The sequence below is a fragment of the Gavialis gangeticus genome, unplaced genomic scaffold, assembly GCF_001723915.1.
Source record: "Gavialis gangeticus isolate Ggan-Ray unplaced genomic scaffold, GavGan_comp1, whole genome shotgun sequence".
NCBI classification, from domain to species: domain Eukaryota; kingdom Metazoa; phylum Chordata; order Crocodylia; family Gavialidae; genus Gavialis; species Gavialis gangeticus.
The window spans coordinates 213,461,014-213,485,358 of record NW_017729032.1 but is presented as its reverse complement, the minus strand read 5'-3'; the positions used below and the strand labels follow the sequence as shown (position 1 = coordinate 213,485,358).

Here is a 24,345-nt window from a genome sequence, read left to right as displayed (position 1 = left end):
AGAAATTTGTCTGCAAAGGGTCTTGTTGCAGGAATTCAAAAATGTTTTTGGCCCATTCTGCTTCTAACTACACTTCTGCAGCTTAACTCCAAATGTCTGTTATTTAGTTGCACGTTTACAGCAACAACATAGAGTTCCAATCTTTACATAATGGAGAATATAGGCAAGATGGAGGCACTTATGCCAAAACCTCTAACGTGCTTCTTACACAGCGAGCATGCAGGGCCCCTGTTGTCCACAGCCAGCAGCTAGTACAGAGCCCCACATGCTCTCTATGCTGCCTTTTGTGCACTGTTACTTTCCCTTTTCCCAGCAGAGGCTCATGCTGCAGCAGCTGTTGTTACCATATTTGTTTGCTTAAAATATGCACCCCAATCTCCAGCCATTTTTTTTTGAGTGGTGGGGGCGGGGTTTGAAAATATGGTATATGTTTGCATGGTGTGTAACAGTAGGCTCTGATGTCTGGTTGGGGCCTTGAAAGACTACTGCAGTATCGATGATGATCTAATCATGTCGGTGAGATAAATGATCCTCCTCCCCTGCAGACTGAATTAGAAGAACTTTCTTTGTGACCATTTTCATTTTGTCTGTGCTCAATAATAAGTTGTTGTTTGAAAACTCTTTGGCTAATAGTCTGTCCAAAACAATAGTGTAACAGTAGAAGACACCAAAATAAAGAAGGAAGGAAATCAGCAAAGAAAACTGAGGGTGGAAAGGGAAAAAGATGTACTCCTTAATACCCCGATTTAGATATTTTATTCTTTGGGTTTCTTGTTTTTTAAGATCTGTTTGTTATCCACTGAAATGTGGTGGTCCAACCCAAAATGAAATTTTGCTGGTCCACTCTGCTATTAAATGGCATTTCATAAGTAGATATTTTGCTTTTGTCAGTTGAATGCATTTCACATACTTGGGGCTCCTTTTTTCTCATTATTTATGCCACTTTCCCTTAAGTTTTCCATGTGCCACCATTTCATCCCCTGTTATTTTAGAAACTCTGTACATCTTCCCAGCTCCTCTCAGATGTCAAGGGTCCCATTCCCTCAAGAGGGGGTGTGCTCCTTCATTTTCCTTTTCTTCCATATCTGGGTATCTCTTTATCACAGTTTCATGTGCATTGCCATTTACCTGGTTCCCACAATCAGCTGAGTCATTGTTTGTAAACTGTATTGGGAGATCAACAGAGTTGAAAGGTTTTAATGGCTGCCATCAATTGTTTTTTCTGATGTACAGACTATTACAGAGATTGTTGAAGCTCCTAGCTTGTCTAAATGCATAGTGGGTTCTATGGGTATGTCTACATAACACAGTGCAGTAAACTGCAGATCTCAGATAAGTGAACTACCGGAAATAGTATAGCTATGACAGCAAGGCTTTTAGCCTTTGCTAATTAGCCCAGTTGAGAGAGTGGGTATATTTGTATAGGTGGAGCGCTGCCCTACCATGCCTGTACTGCTTGTAGTACTTAAATTAAAGCTAGCTGCATGGCATGGTGTTGTACTTTGTATATATATCCCATGTGTCCCTCTTTAGCTGTAATTTTCCCTGCTATTTACTTATGTCAATAGAAGACTTCCTGAAATTTTGGAATAAATCAGAAGCAGAGTCTAAATTTATCTTGCTGTAGAAAAAGCCATTCAGTTGAATTTTAACCAAGAGAGTCATTTTGAATTGAAAAAAGAAACAAAATCAAAGCCAAATAGCTAGAGAGGAAGGTCCTTGTAACTTCCTTTTGTGTGCTCTTTTCTCTTCCAGAATGATCCATTTTTTATCAATGGCATATTAAGAATCGGTACAAGAATAGAAAATGTAAGTTGGTTCAACTTCTTTTTTTTTTTTTTTTTTTGAGTATGTATTAATACAAGTACAGCAAAAGCTCTGTATCTGGCACCTGTGGGAAATGAGGCGTGCCAGATAACCAAATATGCCAGTTACCTGAGAGGCGTCTTTGCCTGCCTCCTGCCGCATCTGGTGCATCAGTGTGCCAGAGGACAGGCGCCATGCTGCCCTTCCCATGCCTCTCGCCCCTGCCCTGTACATCCTAGAGAGAACAATCCCTTCCAGTCATGCTGGATTACATGTAAACTTTATTAATTTATCAATAAATTTTTTGTGGCCCGAAGTGGGACTCAGTGAAACCAGAAGCAGGACTTACGGTTTCACTTTTGCTGTGTTGGCTTGCATGCCAGTTGATAGAGCATACCAGTAAATCAAGTGCCAGATATAACAGTTTTTACTGTAGAATTCTTCTCTTTTAAGATATCCAAAGCTGTTTGTTTCTTAAATTCATGTTACATGAGTATGTGAAAGCTAGAATCACTTGTTGGTACAGAACTTGCTTCTTGGAAGACTAATTCTCGGGATTTTGTTGCATGGATGTCATTTTTCTTTTGCATGTCACTTCCAAGTATTTTTCCAGTATGACATCTTGTGTAAGTAACACTCAGAATAAATTATTGGTGTTTTGAAGACCCATAGCATAGTTGCTTTTAATAGCAGGAGAAATTGGAATAGGCACATATGCCTTATTGCTTGTATTTTATCTAAGTGTCATTGTGTCGGAAAGGGCATGGATTTAAATACACAAAAACACTCTAAGTTGACAAAATTTGTTTAAGAGGTAAAAGCATATCTGAGGCAATAGACATTCTGTGCTTAATCCCATTGTTTCAGAAGAAGCTTTGGAACATGGTTAGTAGATCAAACAACTTGGGTTTCTAGGTACAAAGACACCAAAATATATTTAAGAATCAAGATCTCTCCACTTGCATCGTCCTATCTACAGATATAAGAATCTTAAGGGTCAGTTTTCTGGTTACATGCTGCCTCCATTTTCATAGTTGGAAACCATGAAAAATTTTATAGATCAAACCTTATGACCTGAATGGTAGTCAGAAACTCTGTGGTGGAAATCAAACATTACCTGCTTGCTAGACTATAAAGTAATTATAAAAATAGAATTTATGCATCAGTAAATCCTAGCTGGCTTAGTAATCAGGACAAAAAACACATACCAAGATTGTCCCAGAAACCACTGATGGTTTCTTTGACAGTATTTTATATGCAGAAATAATGTGTGTCGTATAAAGCAGAGAGATCCTCCCTCAGCTTCTTTTTGGTGCCTGGACTGATGTGGTCTGTAGAAGTGAAGTGTTTATGAACTGTTGCACTTATTTTTGCGGACAACAGCCAAGGCAGCGGGCAGATTGCCCTTGCCTCTCATTTATGTGAGGAGCTACATTGTACAACCATGTTACAGAAATTGTATACATTTGTTGCTTTTATATCATGTTGCAAAGAATTTAGGTGATTTACTCTCATGGGATACACAAAGTCTAGATGCTAACTCTAATTTCTCCCTTCTTTTTGAAAGAAAGTCTTCGATGTTGGGGATGCCCTCGAATGGGTAAAATACACAGGTGAATTCAGTGTTCTAGAGAAGTTAAAAAAGCTTGGTGATTACTGTTGGCCTCCCCTTGAAGTTTTCTTTGCCGAATGTAAGTATAAACATTTTTAGAACAACAACTAGTTGTAAAGTAGTTTGTCTGCATCCTGTGTGTTTCTTAGAAGTCTGCACTGGTTGAAGCACCCAGAAAAATTTAGAATGATTTTCAGTTCAGAGCAGTTACTCTAAGTCTTTGCACATATGGATGCCACCAAAATAGTGCATTCTGCTAATGTACAGGTGTTTGAAGTCTTTTCATCAACAATGTCTATTATGGATTGCATGTGGCTCCTGGAATCAGAGGTGGTAGGCTTGGATGCGCATCCCTGAGCCAGTCTGCATGCTGGGCTGCGACTGACCACATGTTTCCTCTGCCTTCCCCCCGACCTCTGCTTTTTCTCCCCCTTGTCAGGCACTGCATTCAGCTGACACACAGCACACACTAGCCCCTGGGGCCAGCCTGGAACTGGACCCACAGTTGTACATGGTACTGGGAGTCTGGGACATGGGCTGCGTATGGTTTTTTTTTTTCCTTCAATTTCTGTCAGTTGGTCTAAGTCTGAAAACACAGCTTTGTACTTTTTCCTTTGAGATGTTTGGGGGGGTTTTTTTTTCTGGGGTTTAATATTCCTGTTGCTACAGCCATCACTGATGCAATATTTTCTGCTGTAGAAAAAATAAGCATTTGCTATTCTGCCCTCACTAACCTTGGAATCTGATTCTTTTTTTGCTTGTGGTGCCTTTTTCCCTTTAGAGATAAAAAATACTGGCTAATTCTTTCTTTTATTCTATTCCAAAATGACAAGTAAAGGAAATAAGGCAGGTCAACTTTTTTTTTCATCTTTAAAGAAAACAGTTGGTTTATATTTTAACTATAAAGAAGCAGTTTCCAAAAAGTACAGTAAACATTTAATACCCAGAAGTTTGCCAATTTGATAAACTTAGACTAGGTATCTCAAAACTGTGGTTTTATTAGGAACTATTGAGAAGTCAGGTCAAGCTGAAAACATTTAGAGACTGGCTTATTACTGGAGAGAACCAGAATTTCTGCAGTCGTGTATCTCATGAAACTGCCTCTTTCTGTGAAAGTTCAGCGTTGTTTTACTTGTATGAGTAACACATCTGCCATTAGGGGACAACATTTCCACATCATGAAACCATGAACAATCTGTAGGAATTACTAAAATTTAAAAAAATGAGTAAACAATTGGCATGTTATGACTTGAATGACTTCCAAAGATTTGTTTAGGACTGTCTTCCAGTACTTGTCATTTGGCCACTCCCTTTGTTTCCAAAAGTTGTGGTTTAAAAAGTGGATACAGTACAGCTATTTTACAGTGTTGCAGTGAAGGACATTTCCATCCCATGAGACTTGCCTAACAATCAAATATTGGACTTAGATTACAGGCATTGAAGGAAAAGGATTAATGGAACTGTTAATTTCTGTACAACTTACCACATGAATGTGAAAGTTAAGATATTGATACCTGTTTGTAATGTTATCATGAATAGGGCTAGTTAAAGTATTTATCTGATTTGTTTAGTAAGTTTAGTTATACTTTTAAATAAATATTCAAATATAGTAAGGAATATAATGCCCATTTTAATACCAGAAAAAACTCGGTGGCATTAATAGGCATTGACATCTGGTTAATTGTATGTATTTTATTTTATAGGAATAGCAAGAGTTGGGCTTTGGTTCAAAGGGAGTATCATTTAGGCCTTGATCCAACAATGCAGTTAAGAATGTAACAAATGTAAATGTCTCATTCTTGAATAAGGCTGTTCACATTCTTGAAATTAGGAACAGATTTAAATACTTAGAATGGGAACCTAAAATTTTTGTCCTGAATTGGAGGCATGTATATTTTTTTGGATATCTTTTGTTTACTCTTGGCTATTTTTTTACTGTTCATGTTGAGGAAGATAAACAAACAAAACCTGTCAAATCCTGGCATATGAAAAATTTTATTTTCATGTGCCTGGCTATTTTTGGTTTAACAATAACAGTTGTTGTTAGGATATACTGTTATTCTTGGATGTAAAAAACCTAATTTCTGTCTTAATCACTTGGGTTTTCTTTATGTCCTATTTCTGCATACAGACAAAAATCATATAACTAGGGTTGCATTGGAAGATTGCAACTTAGTTGAAGAGTTCGAAGCTCAAAGTTGTGAAAACTGTAAAAGGGTAGGACAAAGCTCTGAAGTTCTATGCATTTTGTTTTAAGCAGAAAGTAGTTTGGGATAGTTGGACCTTTTAGAAATCTATATGGAAGTAGTTGTCCAGACAAGTAACATTCACAGGATCCATACCCTAATAAATGAAATATTATTTGTTACAATGTCTACCCTGTTTATCCATGAGGGCCTTACATCTTTTCCAGAAAGCTCAAGTCAGTACTTTAAGGCTGCTTTCTTTATTCTGATATGTACCTTTTAGATGCTCCTGTGTGCTTCTGGCCCAACACTTTTTCTAGTGCAGGGGACATGTTGAATGGGTTGGTTGTGTTCTATCTCTTCCCCCTGGCCTGGTCCCTTAATTGACCAAGGCTAGTTGATAAAAGTTGAAGCAGCTCAGTTTGGTGGCTGATTTAAAATTTCTAGTCTGTTTCCTAGGGCCTAGAGAAACCTGGCTCCAGTTTGATGTGGGCTTGGAGGCTTTGCCCAGGCCTGAGCCAGGCAACTGGAAGCTGCACTGGCAATGCAGCCAGAGAGCAGGGAGAAGAGGCAGCAGCATGGGCACAGCTCCCAAGTCTCCATCCTTAATGCAGCTCCTCATTGCCTGGCCCCAGGACGGGTGTTGGCAAAATCCCCTGCTGTCAGAGCCACTGAAGCCTGCCTAGCATTCACACGCGATATGCTTCTGACCTTGGGACTAATCAGTTCTCCCCACATAAGCAAAGTGAGTGAGAAGTTGACAGTACTTGCAGTGTAAGAAGTGGAACAATTTTTCATTTCAATTCCACAAATAGAATTTGGATTACTACTCTTACCCTTAAATCGATTATAAGTACACTCAGCATTCCCTATACAAACAGACAGGAGGCTTATCATTTAATGCCTTTTGTATTTCTCATGATAGCCGAGTTAAATTCTGACTGGCTATATGTTTTTTTGTTTTTTTTTTTCTTAACCTTACAGGAAAGTGAATTTATGAAAAAAAGAGGAAATAGTGAGTTTTCCCAAAGGAACTGGCACTATGCTATAATCTTCTACACTAAAGCCATAGAATATTGGTAAGAACAAATTCAAATAGCTGGATCATTTTTATATTTTGCACTTTCAACTTTTTTAGGATTGTACTGATTTGTTTGTCTGTCCCTTGTTAAAGATCAGCAGGGATCCTGGTTTTCTCTAAATTTAAAAAAAAAAAAATCGCAAATTCTCTGATTTAAAAATCCATGATTAAAATGAAACACCACCATGTATATAGGTATCCACTGAACACAATATTTTCTTGATTATATTTACAATTTAAAAGCCATTTGGAAGCTTACCAGTGCCTTAATCACTATAATAAAATAAATTCTAGATGCCTTTAAATTTTGGCGTTTTGGTTTTTGGGTTTTTATCATGGAAAATCAGATCGTCCTCTACCCCCCTTCACTCACCAGAACACAGGTCCCAGGTCCCTTACTACCCTGCCCCTCCAAATCTGCCAGAGGGACTCCTAGCTGCCAGGGCTATAGGGCTAGGAACCCAGCTCCGCATCCCCTTGACCCCCGCAGCAGTGCCCGAGCCCTGGCTGCCACAGCTCGAGCAGGGAGTACAGCATCAAGCCTTGCTTCCCCTCCTCCATGGGCAGCACAGCCAGAGCAGAGCCCAGGGTGGGGGTGGGGAGGGAGGAAGCTAGGCATGTGTGGGCTTGGGCCCCCTGCCCTGCTGCCCTCCCCCCCCAGTGGCCTCTGTAGTCCAGTGGGCGGGACCTGGTGCAGCAGGGGAGAACAGGGACAGGCAGGGGAGCTCCTTGCTGCTGCGAGCCCTGTGCCACCCTGACAAGGTGCCCATTTGGTAGCAGTGAGGGGCACAACGCTGCCATGCTGCCCCTGCTACAGCCGGGTGGGCGGGGGGAGCTTTGCCAAGGCGGTGCAGGGCTTAGAGTAGCAAGGAGCTTTGCTGCCCGGCCCTGCTGTGCTCTGCTCTGCTGTGCTGGGTCCAACCTGCTTGGCAGTGGAGGCCCTGGGTGGGGGAGGGCAGTAGGGTGAGGAGTCCAAGTCCACAGCAGATGGCTTGCCCCTGTCCCTGTACTGTGCACAGATTTGTTGGGCACGTGCCCCCCTTCCTTCCTGGAATGCACATAGCAGCAGGGAACCCCCCATCCCTTGTGCAGCCCCCTGGATAAGCTGCCTGCTACTCTGTCACACTCCCTGCCCAGGCCATGTAGCTATGCATTCTGGGCAACAGCTCCAGCCCTGCCTGACTTCCTCCTCCCCATGGGGTCGTCATCCCCCTGCTCCCCACCAGACTTTTACCTGGGGGAGCGGGAGGTGCTCTCCAGGCTGCCTGGCAGCCATGTACATGCACATTTGCCCCCCCCACCCCTGCCGCATGACCCCCCAGCCCCCTGCAGGCTGGAACTCTGCCAGCCTGGAGAGAGCTATTTGCAAAGGTGGGAAATCCATGTATTTCTCCACTAAAATGAGAAATCCATGTTTTTCCTAGTTAAAAGGGAAAATCCACATTTTTTTCCATGGGAAACAGAGAACCTGGATCCCTGAAGATGAGATACCTAATTAAAAAAAACCTGTCCAAGAACATGCTTTAAGTTCAGCAATTTTGTGCTGTACATTGTATGTTCTTTTGTATGGCATTTACCCTTTCCTGTATTAATGATTTTTTACAAAAAATCCCAAAATGTTAACACCAATTCAAGACCAAGTTTTAAAGTAAATTACTCTTCTGCCTTTCACAGTAACCTTCACTATGGTAAGTGTTTAGCCTTGCCAGCAGCAGGAAAACAGGGCACACTGACTAAAAACCAAAACGAAACAAAAAATGCCATTAAGAATGCCAGCCACCTACGCTAGTAATCTCAGTGTTGGTAACAGCTGGTATATGATAATGGGATCTTTTTTGTTAATTCTTTGGTGTAGGCAGTTTATCATAAAAGCATCTGGAAACTTTCACAGGCATGTTTTTATATGAGGAACCTGCATGTAAAATGAAAGCACATGTTTGTGTGAATACAGTATTTAGTCTATAACACTAACTTATATTATGAACTTGCCACTAAACATTGGGTTGCCAGAATATCTCCCTGGTTCTAGTTGAGACATGGGGTAAGCAGAATCAGGAACTGTGAAGGTTAATGCATCTGTTACTCACTTTTGCCACTGATACTGTAGCCCTGCATTTTGGTGGTAGGCCCTGCCCCTTCTTGCCCTGCCCCTCAATTTTTAGCTCTCTTAGGAGTCTCACAGATGAGGAGAAACAGCTCAGCCAGCTAGATCTAAACCAGTGGTCCTCAAACTTTTTGTGGTGAAAGATCACTTTTTGGCACCCCAGGATCTACCGCACTGCCCCTGTCCTGCCTCCCAGACAAACCACCAGGGCTCTGACCCCACTCACCCAGCCCAGCCCGGGTGGCAGGGAGCATGGCTTAGCCCAGCCACATGCGTCCTGCTGCTCCTGAATGTGGAGCCTCTAACAGACTGAGAGACTGTCAGAGGCTCCACAATCGACTAGTTGATCAAGATTGACTGGTTGGTGACCACTGATCTAAACTGTGGGCCATATGTTTGACATTGTGATCTAGAACTTAAGGCTAGTTTTTCTCTTTCAAGTGAAAAAATAATATCCAATATTAATCTGCTGTATAGAGATTTCAGATGAGCTAGAATCAACAGTTGACCCACAAATTTAGCTATGAATTGCTTCCAGTACTTACTTAAGGAGAAGGTGGCAGGGGTTAGGTATTTTAAACCTTTCTTAATTCTTCTAGTTTGACTTTTGAAATGAGTAATTTGAATTGGCTGAGATGCATACATGGGCCCAGAACCTGCAGATCGTTATACCGCATGACTAACTTGATGAACTCGAATAGTGCATTGACTTGAAAACAATATGATATTTGATTAAGTTAAGTAGCTGCATTATTGTTTAGATGTATAGTTTTGAATATATTGAAGAAACGAATTAAAGCTCTTTAAGGTAATTAATTTTGTTTGTCTTGCATGTAATAATGTTTTTGGGGTTTTTTATACTTTGTAGCCCTGAAAACCATCTTCTTTACAGTAATCGGGCTCTCTGTTTTCTTCTCACTGGAGAATACAGGTAAGTAAATCTTTTTTTATAGGATATGAAATGTTGAGGTCTCCTTTTAATCATGAATTGTAAATTGATAATATACTTAGTAAAATAATGTTTTAATGCCTTAAACATGTAGACTTGACTTTCTGAAGTGGTAGTGGCACAGCATCAAGGGAACTAGATAAGAAGTTGTCTATGGATACCTAAGCTATCTATGACATAGATGTGAACTACACCAGCATGTCAAGAGGGGGTTGACGCTTTATCATTCAGCTTTAAATTTAAGTGCTGTCATAAATCTTCACTGCTCTTTCCCAGGAGGCCTAAAATCATTACAAGGCACATGCTAAACTCCTAATCCTTTTACCTACTTGGTGATCACACACGTTTTCTTGATGTCTCATAACCACTCTCTAACTTCTTGCACATACTCTCTTTACATACAATACAAGCATGATTTAGTGACCGTACTTGTTTTGACTATCCAATTTCCCTTTTTCTACACATCTCTAAATTTAACTGAACGTACTGTTTATCACTACTATTTGGACTTTCTGTTCTCCAATTCTACCCTAGGCCGCTGCCTTTGATCGGTTTTACTTTTATTGAACTGTTTCAGTGTAAAGTCTCTAATGAACTCTGTGTGAAACTCAGAACTAGTAATGCTGTACTTAGATTAACAAGTATTATTTCTTGTTGCTTCGTCATGTAAATTTGCTATCCACAACTCTGATTAAAATTATTTAGGGCAAGGCTTGTCTCCTTGTTATATGTGTATTCAGTGCCTAGCACAGTTGAGCCCTGATAAAAATAACAAATAATAAAACAGTAATTAAATAAAAATAATACTTACTTTATTTTTCCATTTCTTTCAAGGAGAGCCCTTGGTGATGGAAAAAGGGCCATTATTTTGAAGCCCAGTTGGCCAAAGGTTAGTTTAATATAATTTGACAGTTCTACTTATTGTTCCAACAAAAATATTGGGTGTAGGTGTGACAGCCAGCTTAGCATAAGCAACACCATTTTGTGCTTTGACATAACTAACGCCACTAAACACAAAGCCAGTGAGTTACAATCTAGGGTGACTTGTTATAACTCATCTCAGCAAAAAATTAAAATAGGATGTGGTCTAGCGGTCCAAAGCAACAGAATGCAGACAGCTGCCAAACACAAAAATGACCACTGTGAAAGATGATTAGTGCATATTTTGACATAACTGTATCTGGGACATACAGAAGAGAATTGTAAGAATATATAAAAAAAACCTAGGAAAAATACTGATATTTGGGGGAGAGCAATGCATAGGGAAAAAAACAAAACAACTAATTGAACCCCAGTGGCATGACAGACACCTGGCCAGCTGAACTCACTATATCCATTGGAAAGCTCATGTAAGAACATCTATGTTGACTGTTAGGGCTTGCTTAAAGGTTAAGTGTTGCATGTAAAACCTTGCTTAAATATTGGTATGGCTTGTGTTCAGTAAATTTAGGATCTGAGACTAGAATATATTCTGATTGATTGTTTCATTTCCATTTGCTGCACCCCTTAACTAAATTTTAGTATGTGGTAGTATGACTTTTTTCTTTAGCCCACCTGATCTAAGGCCCTAATTCTTACAGAGGCAGTGTTTTCTCCTCTCCTTGGTTTAAGTGGAAGCAGAACACTCTCTCATGGGCTAAGAATTTTTGTAAAGGTGTAGGGAATAAGAGTTAGTATAATATTAGGTGCATTTTTTTTTAAGTATAAAGAAAGGAGTGGGAACATTTGATACATTTTAAAAACTTAGTGTGATATGATATTATAATGCTTCATATGCCCAGGCTGTCATTATTAAGTATACTGAAGAAGCATAAATGGGGACAGCTACATAATTATCCAAGTAAAAGGTTATGGTGGGATTAGGAAGAAAACATGATGTATTGATTTATGAATAATTAGTCTTCTTTGATAGGGCAAATCCTTTTTTAGTGCAATTTTTGAATAATTAGTCTTATAAAGGCCTTTGTTCTGCATTTGTCAAGACTTTTTCTTGAAGGTTGATTTAGTATTTTCCTTTTTATGAGACTAATTACTTTTTAAATTCAAAACATGTAGGGTCACTATCGTTTCTGTGATGCTCTTTCACTCCTGGGGGAACATGAACAGGCAATGGTAGCTAACGAAAGAGCCCAAGAGCTATGCAAGAATAGTCCTGAAGGACTTAAGGATCTTATTCAACAAAACACAAAGTTACGGAAGAAAATAGAAGAAATTAAAGGTAACTTTTCCTGTTTCTAAGACCTTTTTCTGAATACAACAGAATTTCTTCAGCTCAGCTGCAACTTTTTCCTTTGGCCTTTTTTTTCAGTTGCTAGATCATTGTTTTTTCTGTACAATTTCTACAGGTGGCAAACAAAGTAAACACAAACCAAAGAAACCACATTTTGAGAAAAAGTAAGACAAATTTCATTTACTTTTAATTTATAAAAATTACCAATTAATGTAAAGTCGTCAGGGTGCTTAATATTGAAGAGGAGGTTGACAACATGCAGGCCACAGGCTGGATCTGGACATGGGCAGATCTAGGATGTTTTTGTTCCATCCATGTAGAGCAGGATAACTGTACAGACCCTGAAATCTTAAGGGTCCCCCGCCCCCTGTTAGTGGCTGTTTGCAGAGCTATATTTGTAGTAAAAACCTGCAACAGTTAGACTAAATTTTGTTAAAAGATTCATTGTGTAACTGTTGCACTTGTACTTATTATGGCAACTGCCATTTAAAAAAGAGAGAGTACCATTTAAATTTAATTTGCCATGAGAATTAATGACCAGAAGAAACTTGCTCTGTATTTTCCATTTGTGTATTGTAGAGACAAAATTTGCTAAGGCATGGTGGACAGGGTTTATTTGTAGATGGGAACCAAATAATGCACATTCTTTACAAAATTTATCACTTCAATTTTTTGAGTGGGGTGTTGTCTCTTTCTTTGTTATGTTTGGTTTTTTTTTTTAGTGAGAGGTGATTTTTGATTAATGGTTACCATAGTCTTCAATGGGGGGTTAAATGGCAGAATCTTTTAATCATCCCTAAGTTGTGGTGGGTGTTTTTTTTTAATGCTGTATATATTGTCTTAAGTATGAATAACCGGCACTGGAAACACAATTTTTGTTTTTTCATTAGAGACTCTGGTTCTTCCAAACCTAATTTATTCACTTCTCAAGAGCCAAAAGAAACGCACAAAGAAAAGAGGACCACACAGTCTGACTCTAAAGACCAAAGTTGCAATCTAAAACATGATATCAAGGTAATTTTGATCTTTGAATTATACAATTTATGACTAGAATTAGGAACTGTTTTATAAGAACATGTGGATACAAAACATTCCTTGAGATTCAGTTCTTCTCTTGAGGACTGTTGGAATGCAATGTCCTTGAGAGAAGAACTGAATACTTCGGGTGCATGTTTTATGAAGCGGTGTAGCCTAAATTTTGCAGCACTCGTTTATAACTTTAATTTATGTGATCTTCAAAACACGTATTTCCTTGGTAAATACATCTTTTGTGGTTGGTATTTCTATTTAGAAACTGTCCTTACTGATAACTGGAGTCCAGTAAATTTGGCCCTCTACTCATTATCCCTTCCTTGATTCCCTTGGTGGCTGATAATGTTTTAGGTGGGGAAAAAGTCTGCCAGCAGTTTTTATGCTCCTTCTCTGTTCTGAATCATGAAGCCATTCTGTGTTCCATGTGAATTTTTCTGTGATGCAAGCTATGTATCTTGGTTCTTGCCCTCCTTGCCCATTTCTAGATTTGAAGGAATGATTGTAAATTGGTAGTTCAGGAGCTGGCTATAGAGAACAGCTAAATCCCAGTAGGAGTAGGTGGCAATATCATGGGCTCATTGGAAGCGAGATCGGGAATGCTACTGCTTCAGTGGCCAGAAAAACATCCCTACTTACCTACTTACAGAGTCAGTCCATCTTTTTGGCTCAGGAGATGAACGAGTCAGGGTGTACTGCTACAGGGGAGATCAGTAAAAGATGCTTGAGAGCCTCATGCTTAAATGAGGCTTTCATGATTTTTTTGTGGACCAACTTTAGTGTGGAAGAAGAACTTTATTACTATTTTTGATTAGATTGTACATTCAATTAATTAGGATACCCAGACTTACAATATGTTTTCTTGTTGTGTTTTTGTATCTAAAGTTTACAGTTTTTCCAAAAATTACAGTTTGTATTGTTCCAAAGGGCATACGGTGTGAATTAAAAACAAGCAGGAATCTTATCAGGGGATAAGGCATACCGCCGCATTTATTGGAACATAACCTTACTGTTGTTTATTCCTTTTATGTTTTATCTGCTTCACCCATTCCCATACATACTCATTCATTCATACAAAAGAAACAAGCACACACACAGATAGTTAGTTAGACAGCCCTGCAGAGGTTAAGGTGTTACCAAGTTCTAAAGTTGCTCAGGTCAGTGTGGTACCAGACCAGCCACAAGGAATGGAGTCGGGTCTTGTTGGATGCACCCAAAACTCCTTCCTGCAGGTGGACAGATTCAAAACCTTTTTGTGTTCATTCTTTATAGTGATAGCTGGCTGCCCCTTGACAGGTGCCTCGCCCCCTGGTCACCATCTTGGGACCAGTGTCCCAGGGCCATCACCAGTGGGGCCCAAAGCGGGGTGCAGGCTGGCAGGGGTCTGTGGAGTCAGACTGGGCTGCACCAGCAGGGAGAGAGGGAGCTGCCCTGGCTCCATAGAGCCCCTGCTGGCTGGGACGCCGTGTTCCTGCGACTCTGGTCTGGGCCTTGCTGGCACTGGCCCCGGTGTGGGCCCCTTGCTCCCACTGGCTCCCTACCCACTCACACCCACTGCCCCCCAGACCCGCGGTACAGGCAGGGGGCAGTGCACAGACCTGACCCCCTGCTTGCCAGCAGGGAAGAAGCTGGTGCTGAGCACAGGGAAAAGTGGCCCCTTGCCCACCCCGTGGCTGGTGCTCCCTGCTGAAGCTGCTCGCAGCCCACATGGGCTGCAAGTGGCTGCAGCGTGAGGCAGCGGCCACACAGCAAGCAAGGGACCGCTTTTCCCTGTGCTCAGCACCGGCTTGTAACCCAACCCTGCTGCCAGCCTGGCAGTGGGGCTAGGTTACAAGGTGGTGCTGGGGAAGCAGCCCCTTGCCCGCCCTGTGCCCCACGCTACAGCTGCTCGCAGCTGGCCTGGGGCTGCCTGTGCTTGCTCCAGACAGCCCCACGTGGGCTGCAAGAACCTGCAGCAGGGAGTGCCAGCCATGGGGCGGACAAGGAGCTGCTTTTCTCCACACAGGGAAGGAGCCCAGGGAAAAGCGGCAGGGGGGTGTGGCCACTCGCTGGCCCCATGGCCGGCGCTCCCTGCTACAGCCACTTGCAGCCTGAGGGGTGTCTGGAGCGGGCACAGGCAGCCCCATGTGGGCTCCAAGCAGCTGCAGCATGGGGCAGGGAAGGGGCTGCTTCCCTCCCGTGCTCCTTCCCTTCCTGGAGTCCCCCCTGCCCTTCTCCCCCCAGCTTACCTGCAGTTCCAGCACAGGGCAGCCACATGCTCCCAGGCCAGAAGTCCTGGGAGGGGCTTCTGGCTGGGGGGGCGGTGCCAGGTAGGCCCTGCTGTTGTTGGAGCCTGCTGGGCTTCCCCTGGGTCCTACTGCCCTTTGCTCCTGTCACTTGTGACAGGAACCAAGGGCAGAGAAATATTAATTTTCTACATTTTTTAGGGGCCCCATGGGCTGGATAGAATTGTCTAAACCAAGAGTTTTGTTTGCCTGTGCCTTTAGACCAACATGGCTACAACTAAATCTCTGAAATAATTAGCATAGGCATCATTTGAAAAAATTCTGTTTATCCTAGTTTGAAGCCAGGATAATTTTCACTGATTAAAAAATGAGATGACACTATCATAAATTGTGCCAGTTCTGCAATGGTTTGCACTCCTATCTGGGTAAGCAGTGTTTCTGTGTGGGGTCAGGCCAATTCTGATCTCCTATGGGGAGGGTCTGTCCAGACAAGGTCAGTCCTGTCCCAGAGGGCTCCAGGTGTTCTTACTGAGCGTGTGCAGCTCGGCACAATGGAAGGTTGCCTCACCTCATCTTTTGTTTCTTGAACACTGAGGGTGGTTCCAAGGACTGGGTCGGTGGTCCAGGTATTGGTGTTGATGGTTCAGAGGAAGCTATTTTTAGACCCACTGCCATTGTCTCTCATTTGTCCCCATTCATTCAGGAACCAAGTTACATAGGAGGGGTAGGTACAAGTCATAGGTTATACAGTGGGGCATGGGGAACAAGATGGAGACTTGACAAACAAAATGGAAGCTTAACATGACTTATGCTAACTTACATATGTAGGCCTAAAACAATAATCACATAATATAAAAGCAGTGAAAAATCAATACAAACGTAATAATTATCACTTTTTTATAAAACAGTGGGTATCTATATCAAGATAGCAGGGCACTTATTTGCAAAGAGGGGAGAGAGAATTAAAACTTACTACCTAAAATAAAATGTTAAAGCTTATCCTACAACTTAGCTTACTTATTCTTATCTATAGGGAATAGAGAGGGAGAGAAAAAGTCAGAAATGGTTGGGGAAAGGGAGGGAAAGCATTTTAAAATAAAAAAGAAAAGAAAAGCTGGGGGTTTTGCTACAACAAGACTTTCATCACTCATCTTGTGATGATCATAAAAGCTGCATTCCCAAACTAGATGAAATAAAACAGAAAGGTTTTCAGTGTGTTAATGTCTACTTATTAATTGCACAAAATTAGTTGGTTACTTATGCTAGATATAACTGGAACCAAGATAATGAATAATGTGGCTCTTTTAGTAGTGTAAAATACTTAAGTACTATACAGGTATGAAAGATTAGCAGAAACTTATGCAAGGGTGTCGCTGGATAGAAAAGCTGACTCATTTACAGAGAACTGAAACCAAGGGGAAAGAGCAAAGAATGAGGAAATAGAGGGTTAGGGAATTACGATGCTTGTCTCAAAAACAGAGGAAGTGCAGATATTCAGAATGTAAAAGGACATTTTGAAGATTTTAAATTGTATTTGTTTTGGAACAGCATCTTGTGAAAAATTGTTACCTGTTGAGGCAGGTAACAAATATGGACAAACCTATGTCATAATGTAGGTTTGCCCAGACGTTGCTGATTAAATACTTTCTGTACTGTGAACAAAAAAAGGGTAGTATTTTAGCAGTGTGAAATAATGGAAAAACTTAATATGAAAGTTAAATCATATTATATAAATGTAACAAGTGCTTTATCACTTCACCTTTTTCAGAGAGATGGTGGTCATAAAAAAGTAGCATGAGAGCAGATTTCATTATTTAATGCAAAGAATGTGACAGGATATTTTTCAGTTAATCGGTGTTTTAGTAAACTTTTAGATTTTTACAAATTTAAATGTTCTTAATGATAGTGTTTGACTTATTGGTTTTTTTTTTTTGGATGTGACAATTGTTGCATGCAAAATCTGATCATGTAGCAGTTGGAAAAAATCTTAAATCCACCTTATTTAAGATGCATCTCACCATCCATGTACAACCATGATGTTTTTTAGAACCTATTAATGCAGATTTATAGCTGAAATTATAAATGCACTTTCAACAAATCAAGTTGTTTCCTACTTTAGCAGCATTTTTGGCTTTATTGTGAATAAGAAATATTTTGGGAGGGTTGGTAGTGTTTTGTATGTGTTGTAATATAAGAATATCTTAGCTGCTCTAAGAACTAAAATGTTGATTATTTGAGTTGTACACAAAGGCTCTGTAGGCATCAGTCATAACATTGGATTGATACAGACTTAAATGAAATGGCCCATCTTTTCAAAGAAAAAATGGGCCAGAAACCCCATCTATGAAATATACTGGGTGTGTAAGAGATTCAAATTTTATACATTAAAGTTGGTTGTGAAATAGCTTTCTTTTCAAACTTGATCATTCTATTGGGGAACAGAACGGCAATTCAAATAAAATAGTAGGTTTTAATTTTTATTATTATTATTTATTTATTTATTTATTTATTTTTTGAAGAGAAGCTGTCATTTGGACATACACATTTTTTTTTCTCTCTGATATTTAAGGTTTGCTGAGTTGTTCAGCCCCCTCGGGTGTGGGCAGGCAGCAGAACTCGGAGGAAGGAGGGGAAGCTGAGAGATTCCAAGTGATGTTAGGGCTGGAGTGGCTGGGGGGATGCAGGGAACGGGAGCCAATCCTGTTAACGCCTCACTGGCCACATGCAAACAATGTGCCACCAGCTGGACTGCTCAGATTATGCTCTGTAATTTGGCATAAAGAAAAAAGATGCTTCTGTTGGGGAGGCAGCAGTCTGACTGGACTGAGTACAAAATAGAAATCCCTTGAATGCAGCCTATGATTCTTAAGTAGAAGACTCTTCTCTGCGGTTTTTTACCTTTTTTATATATTGTCTTTTTTGTTTCATTTGAAAAGTAAGCTAAAAAGGATAACCCCTCTTCTACCCAGTGTCCTTCATTTTCACAGTCTGCCATTAAGTGTGGGCCTCAGTCTTCTCGCACTGAAACTGTCTTTGAACAGACTACACACAATTTAGAATGGGGGTTTTCAACTTTTTTTGATTTGGTGCATTCCCAGCAGCCAGTCCAGAAGCAGGGAGTCCCCCGGCCGGTCGAGCAGGGGGGTGGTTCCCTGTGGCAAACCCCAGAGCACCACCAGTGAAACCAGAAGTGCCCCCCACTTCTCTGTTCCACTGCTATGTACCCCCTGGGGGCTTCACAAGACCCCCCAGGGGTATGCATACCCCCTGGTTGGCAACCTCCAATTTAGGACACTGATTCTGCTGCTACAGGAGTGTAATTAAGTACTTAATCTGTCAAGAACCACTTCCCTGTTCTTCCTTCCTCTCTTAATCACTTCTAATTCTGATTTTATTTATTGAATCATAGAATCAGTGAGTCGGAAGGGACCTAGACAGATCATCTAGTCTGACCCCCTGCCATGGGCAGGAAGGAGCACTGGGGGTGGCAGGGGTCATAAGACCCCAGCCAGGTGCCTAGCCAGTCTCCTCTTGAAGATTTCCAGGGAAGGTGAGAGCACCACCTCTCTGGGAAGCCTATTCCAGGCTCTGGCCACCCTTACAGTGAAGTAGTTCTTCCTAATATCTAACCTAAACCTATCCTCCCTCAGCTTGTGGCCATTGTTCCTAGTGACTCCAAGGGGGGCCCTGGTGATACAGACTGATGTATTTTAATATAATTGTCCTAGATAATGCTGACCTAATTGTCATTTTCAGTTTAAACATGTTTTTAGATTGAACTATTGTCGTCTTTCCCTTTCTTGTCCATGTATCAAAAATTGTGGCTCTTGACTTTTCAAAGCTATGTATGTTTGTTCTGTATCAATAGGTCTCCACTGATACCCTAAGTAAAGAGAATAATTCAGAGTTACCATCAGGTGAGTTAATTTTTTACTTTGTACCCCATCTGAGTTAGCACTGACAGTAATAGCAATTTGACAGGGTGGTTTTTTTAAAATAACTGTTTTGTCAGTCAAGAAAACTTGAAATTTAATATGTTGTACTAAAAACTCTGTAAACTATTGTGTATTACATATTTCATTCTTATTTCTGGAATCATTCTGGAATGTGAGTACTGAACAACTTGTGTCTTTCCAGTTTTCTTCATCCTTTGTTAGGTGCAGTTGCACATGCTTACTACCTAGTAAAAAGTAGGGTGGGCAGCCTTGCTACTCAGTAAATCACTCAAATCCAGGTAGAGCTACCCCTTGGAAAATGTGTTGAACTTTACTGTATGTGAAAGTTGCTATATGGAACATGTATGTCCGCTCCCAGGGAAGAAGCCCTTTGCTCAGTGAAGCTTTCCTGTCACCTAGTGCCAGTTACACACAGAACCTTGTCTGCCAATGTGTTGTAATAGCACCTACTTTAGGGAGGTAGCTTGGGATAGGCAATCATTTGTCTGCTTCTTACTATAGAGGAGAATTCAGTATGTGTTTTTCTTTAGTTATTGTCGTGCTGCACCCTTAGTTAGCATATTTGTCAGCATGCATTTGAGATAATCAAGTGGAACTAAACTGTGGAAGACAGGATAACCGAGTCAGGCAAGGGGAGCCAGTTAGATTTTTTTTGTCCCCTTTGATTCAAGAATAGGATTTTTAAAAAATAGTGAGGAGGAGAGGTGGGTGTAATTTCAAGACTCAATGAATTCATGAATACCAGTGTCTTTTAATACTGGAGCACAGCCATGTTAAATTTATTCTTTCTGCTGGAAAAAAAAAAGAAAGGTACCTACTACACAGTAATACCAAACTGAAGACAGCTGCTTTATGTGGGGAGAAAGTATAAATTTTGGAGCAGCAGGCAGTGTTTTATTCCTTAGGACTTTATTTTCTACTCTTTTCTTTTCTGTCTTATAAAAACCCCAAGTTACTTGCACATGACCAGCTTTTGAAAAAGGACCAATTCTTGCAAAACTTTTAGTAGTTGAGAAGGCAGATTTTTTTTTCTTGGAATCCCACCCCCCAAAAAAAAGTCTGCGGTACAAGAGATCTTGTGTCAGTACTGATTTAGAGGAAGTATTTTGTTTGGCCTTGATTTGGGAGGAGGAGTTAGGTTGTGCATGACTAATTGTTACAGGCTTTAGGTGGGTGGAGGTAAAGCTTTCATTTTTCTTTCCCAGGCTCTTTGTTCAATGAAAGGCCTATGGATTGTGGGAGTTTTTATATATGGGACTTCCGTGCCATTCTTTTAAATTTTTAATTAATTAGCATTTAGCATATTTTCCTTTGAAACTTTGTTTTAATGTATTTTTTTGAGCGCATTTGCTTTTCTGTAGTATATTTTTTTTGCTTGTTCTTAATGGCACTTCCTAGTAGAACTAGTGTTACTTCTAATGCATTACGGTATTTCTGGGGTAAGTAGTTCACACTTGGCTTTCTTCATATTTCATATTCTCAGAGGAGATTGAAATGATCCATATTAGTTCTTATGAGATAAATAATGTTGCTCTGGGTGATTTATTTGGAGGAGAGCTTGTATTGCATATGAAAACTTGTTTTTCTGTTTTTTATTTTAAAAGTGAACTGTATTGAGGGAAGAACAGAAACATAGGTGGCATTGTTTCATTTTTGGACTGAAGTTTGTGGTGTGCGATATCATGTCCATGCAACTTTTACATTTTGTAATAATTGATCATATTTTCTTGCATTTTTCTTATGCACAACTTGTATAACAGCCATGTCGGAATGACTAGCTAAGTCTGTCTTCCTTTTGCTCTCAACAAAGATGTTCCTCCAGGCTAAGTTATTTTCCTGTTTTTCATAGGTTGTCTGGTTTGTGACTGTTTTGACAATGTGAACTATACAATTAACGCAGTCTTACATTACACATCCTTCAAGCTCAGGGCAAGCAAATAATCAAAAATCTTTTGCATTTGGTCAGTTGACTCCTTGGCTTTTGTCTGAAAACAAGATGGGTGTTAAAGCAGCATGTTCTATATGTTCTTTAGCTGATTCTAGACTAAGTATTAAATTACAGGCTGCCATAAACTGAGTTGGCCACCTTCATATCTAAATATATGATGTGTAATCATTGGAGTTTATATAAAGTGCTTGTTTATCATTGTTTTCAGTGCAGTTATCCTTGATGACTTTTTTTTTTTAATTTTATGAACTCGTATCATTGTTGGTACTGAATCAGTATTACCTTATTGATATTGTGTGTTTGAGTCATAAGGACTCAGCAGGGCTATGTTCAGCAATAATGTGTCTCTGCTTGTTGAATTATCAAACATTTGCAGGCACAGAATTCAATACAGATCTGTCAGTGGTCTGAAGTCCAACAATATTTTAGACCAGTCACTTTCTTTTTCTTTCCCAACCTTTTTTCATTTGCCCACTGCTAAAAAATCTCAAATGGAGGTGATTTTCTGAGTACTCTACTTTTGGAAAACCATGACCTTAAGGTGTCTTAGCATCAGTGTACAAAATCATCATTTTGAGAACTTCCATGATGAAATAAGTAGTATAGAAAATTGGATCTCAGTTATAGTTGCCTGATTAATGCTGTGGAGAAGTTCAAATTTTGATGCTGTGGAATATAGCCTGGCATAGGTAAGAGAAAATGACTGGTGTGTTTCTTCTCCTTTCTTTCATTCTTCAAGAGAACCTGTGACTTGAATTTACTGAGTTTTTTTCATTCAACAGCATGTTTTTAAAGATGGGAATGTCTTTAGTTAAATACCAAAACTTGAAATAATACTGTGTATTAAGTTTGTGTATGGTTTCCCTTTAAAAACTATAAGTAGGAAATTTACTTTAGTTAGATTGGGATTTTGCAAATACACACTACATTTTTAAGTACATCTTAAATTTCTATTTCTGATATATCTTCCTGTTAATTAATGGCCTGACTTTTTTTTATAAATTGCTGTGCTGCTTTGTTGGGTGACTTTTAGAAAGGGAGAAACTACACGGAGTTGGATCAAATGGATAAAATGAATTGGATTAAAATGTGACTTAAGTTGATGCCTTTTTTACATTGTTTTCATTTTATAAACTGCCATTATTCCATAATAGGACAGAATCACCAAAATAAAGGAAAGCCAAAGAACAAAACCAGTGTTTCTGAAAAGGCAAGGTGAGTATAGTTTATCATGAGTTGCTTTTTAGGATGAAAACTTTTGGGATGACACTACTGAAATTTTTTATTTTCCCTATTTTTATTTTATTTTTATAAGGACAACTTTTATCTTGGAAGTGTTAAAATAGATCAGATAGAAGGTTAAATGTACATTTTGAATGTTTTAATACATTTTGTTTGCTTTTTACTGATGATGTATTTTTTAAGTTGAAAAAGCTGGTGAAAACAGCTTTTTCATCCTCTGTTGAAGGCTATAACATTGAATTATTTTATAGTAGTAGATATTTTTCCTAGGCATAAGGTTATGATTTAGTAAGGGATCAAGGGGTAGAAAGTAAACTGAAAAAGCAAAACCTCTGATGATAAATCCTGTCTTCAATAACAAACAAAACACAGGAGAACATAACCAAAATAATACTTCTATATTTTAATCTTCCTTTAAGTTTGTTCATTTTTTCTTTAAATTCTTTTTAGTAATCTAAAAAAAGTATCTAGAATAATCAACACCTGAATACAAAATTTTAACGTAATTGACTAAACGAAAGTAAAAATGAAGTCTTTTAAGGATTTTCATGGGCTGTAGCACTTCTTAAAAATTATTATTTAGATTGTCAGTTTGCCCTTTACTTCATTCTTGATGTGACTGGGCACTTTATCAAAGGTAATCAAAAAATCCTTTGGTAGACCTGTATATATCTAGACACTGCAGGAGTTTTTGGCTCACATTTTTAGCTGTAATATCATTATAGTAATTGGGCATTTTAGGACTTTTAATTCAGTTATAAGTTACTCATTATGTACTCAAGCTTTCATTCTTGCAGCCTCAGTTTAGTTGTTTTGTTATTCCTGCAGTAGCTGAAGGTATAAATTGACCCTGTGATTTTTGTTATGGTGTTAATGATAAAGGGGAATTAAGGTTAATGAAAGAGAATTAGTGTGAAACTATGCTTTGCTGAAAGTTACAGAAAATTGCTTTTTTACTTGACCTAGTGTGCCATTTTAAACTTAACATTTCAAGGAAAACCTGCACTTTAACTGTTGATTTAAATTTATTTTAATCAGCTTTCAAGGAGAGCCTGTGCTAATGTTTGGAGTTTTGTTTGTGAGCCATGTATAAATAAATGCATAATATGAAAATTCTTGTTAAATGACTTGATGTTTCTTAAAACTACCATGGTATTTGTATCTTTTTAGCTGTTTCTCTTATAAATTGGTTACGTTAGACATAACAATGACTGTGTTTATTGGACAGTGTAAGATAATGTGGATCTTGTTCTAATTATTTGGTCAAAATGTACTCCTATCAGCATAACTTAGTTTGTATCATATTTTCAAGGCCTTGCATGTGCTCTTGTCTGTATGTAGCAGACAGGTTACCTCTGAGAACTCTAATTCCAACTTGGCATGCTATCTTCAACCCATAAGAAATAGCCTGATCCTTGTTAAATTTTGGGCCATGCTGATATGATTATTGTGATATTTCTGAGTCAAAGCCTTCTGCCTGGCAGATCATAGTGCTGTCCAGAGGCATAGCAGGGCTCCTGTATGGCACATAGGGATTTATAAATTATTTTTAAGGGACTTCAAAAGTATTATTGCTGTCTTGTATATTTTCAAGTTTTTTTTTTTTTTACAATAAAAAAATTCGTTTGAAGTAAAAAAACAAAATGTGTTGTAGCTTTCTAAGCGGCCAGATATCTTGGATTATCATTTGATATCATGGATGTTTTAATACTCAGAGGATGCACATGTGTATTTAATGTGCAGCAATAAACTCCGGTGCATATCACACTGGAGTTGATTGCTCCAGGGCACTGCATTTACATGTGCACCCAGGCTGACAGCACGTTGAGATGAGTCTGAGCAGCCCCAGCTGGCAGAGGGTCCTGGGGGTCAGCCTGGCAACTCATGGCTGCTCTGAAGCAGGTCGGTGTGCTGCAGAGGGGCTGGCTGGGGCATGAAGGTGTTTCATTGCAGGGCTAGCCAGCATGCAGCCCCAAC

The 24,345-nt window shown here is 39.6% G+C and overlaps 1 protein-coding gene across 5 annotated transcripts in view; it reads left to right on the top strand.

Moving 5' to 3' along the window:
- TTC3 (tetratricopeptide repeat domain 3) overlaps positions 1-24,345 on the top strand; it is a 100,119-nt gene that overhangs the window by 12,745 nt on the left and 63,029 nt on the right. For 4 of the 5 annotated variants that reach the window (XM_019524050.1, XM_019524051.1, XM_019524052.1 and 1 more), the window contains exons 6-16: positions 1,756-1,809; positions 3,374-3,497; positions 5,550-5,635; positions 6,589-6,683; positions 9,658-9,720; positions 10,573-10,627; positions 11,794-11,956; positions 12,084-12,132; positions 12,859-12,982; positions 19,091-19,139; positions 22,281-22,341. In XM_019524050.1, the coding sequence (XP_019379595.1) occupies positions 1,756-1,809; positions 3,374-3,497; positions 5,550-5,635; positions 6,589-6,683; positions 9,658-9,720; positions 10,573-10,627; positions 11,794-11,956; positions 12,084-12,132; positions 12,859-12,982; positions 19,091-19,139; positions 22,281-22,341 (923 nt within the window). Of the gene's footprint in view, positions 1-1,755; positions 1,810-3,373; positions 3,498-5,549; positions 5,636-6,588; positions 6,684-9,657; positions 9,721-10,572; positions 10,628-11,793; positions 11,957-12,083; positions 12,133-12,858; positions 12,983-19,090; positions 19,140-20,366; positions 20,618-22,280; positions 22,342-24,345 lie in introns of those variants that run through there. The other variant, XM_019524053.1, reaches the window with a different exon arrangement.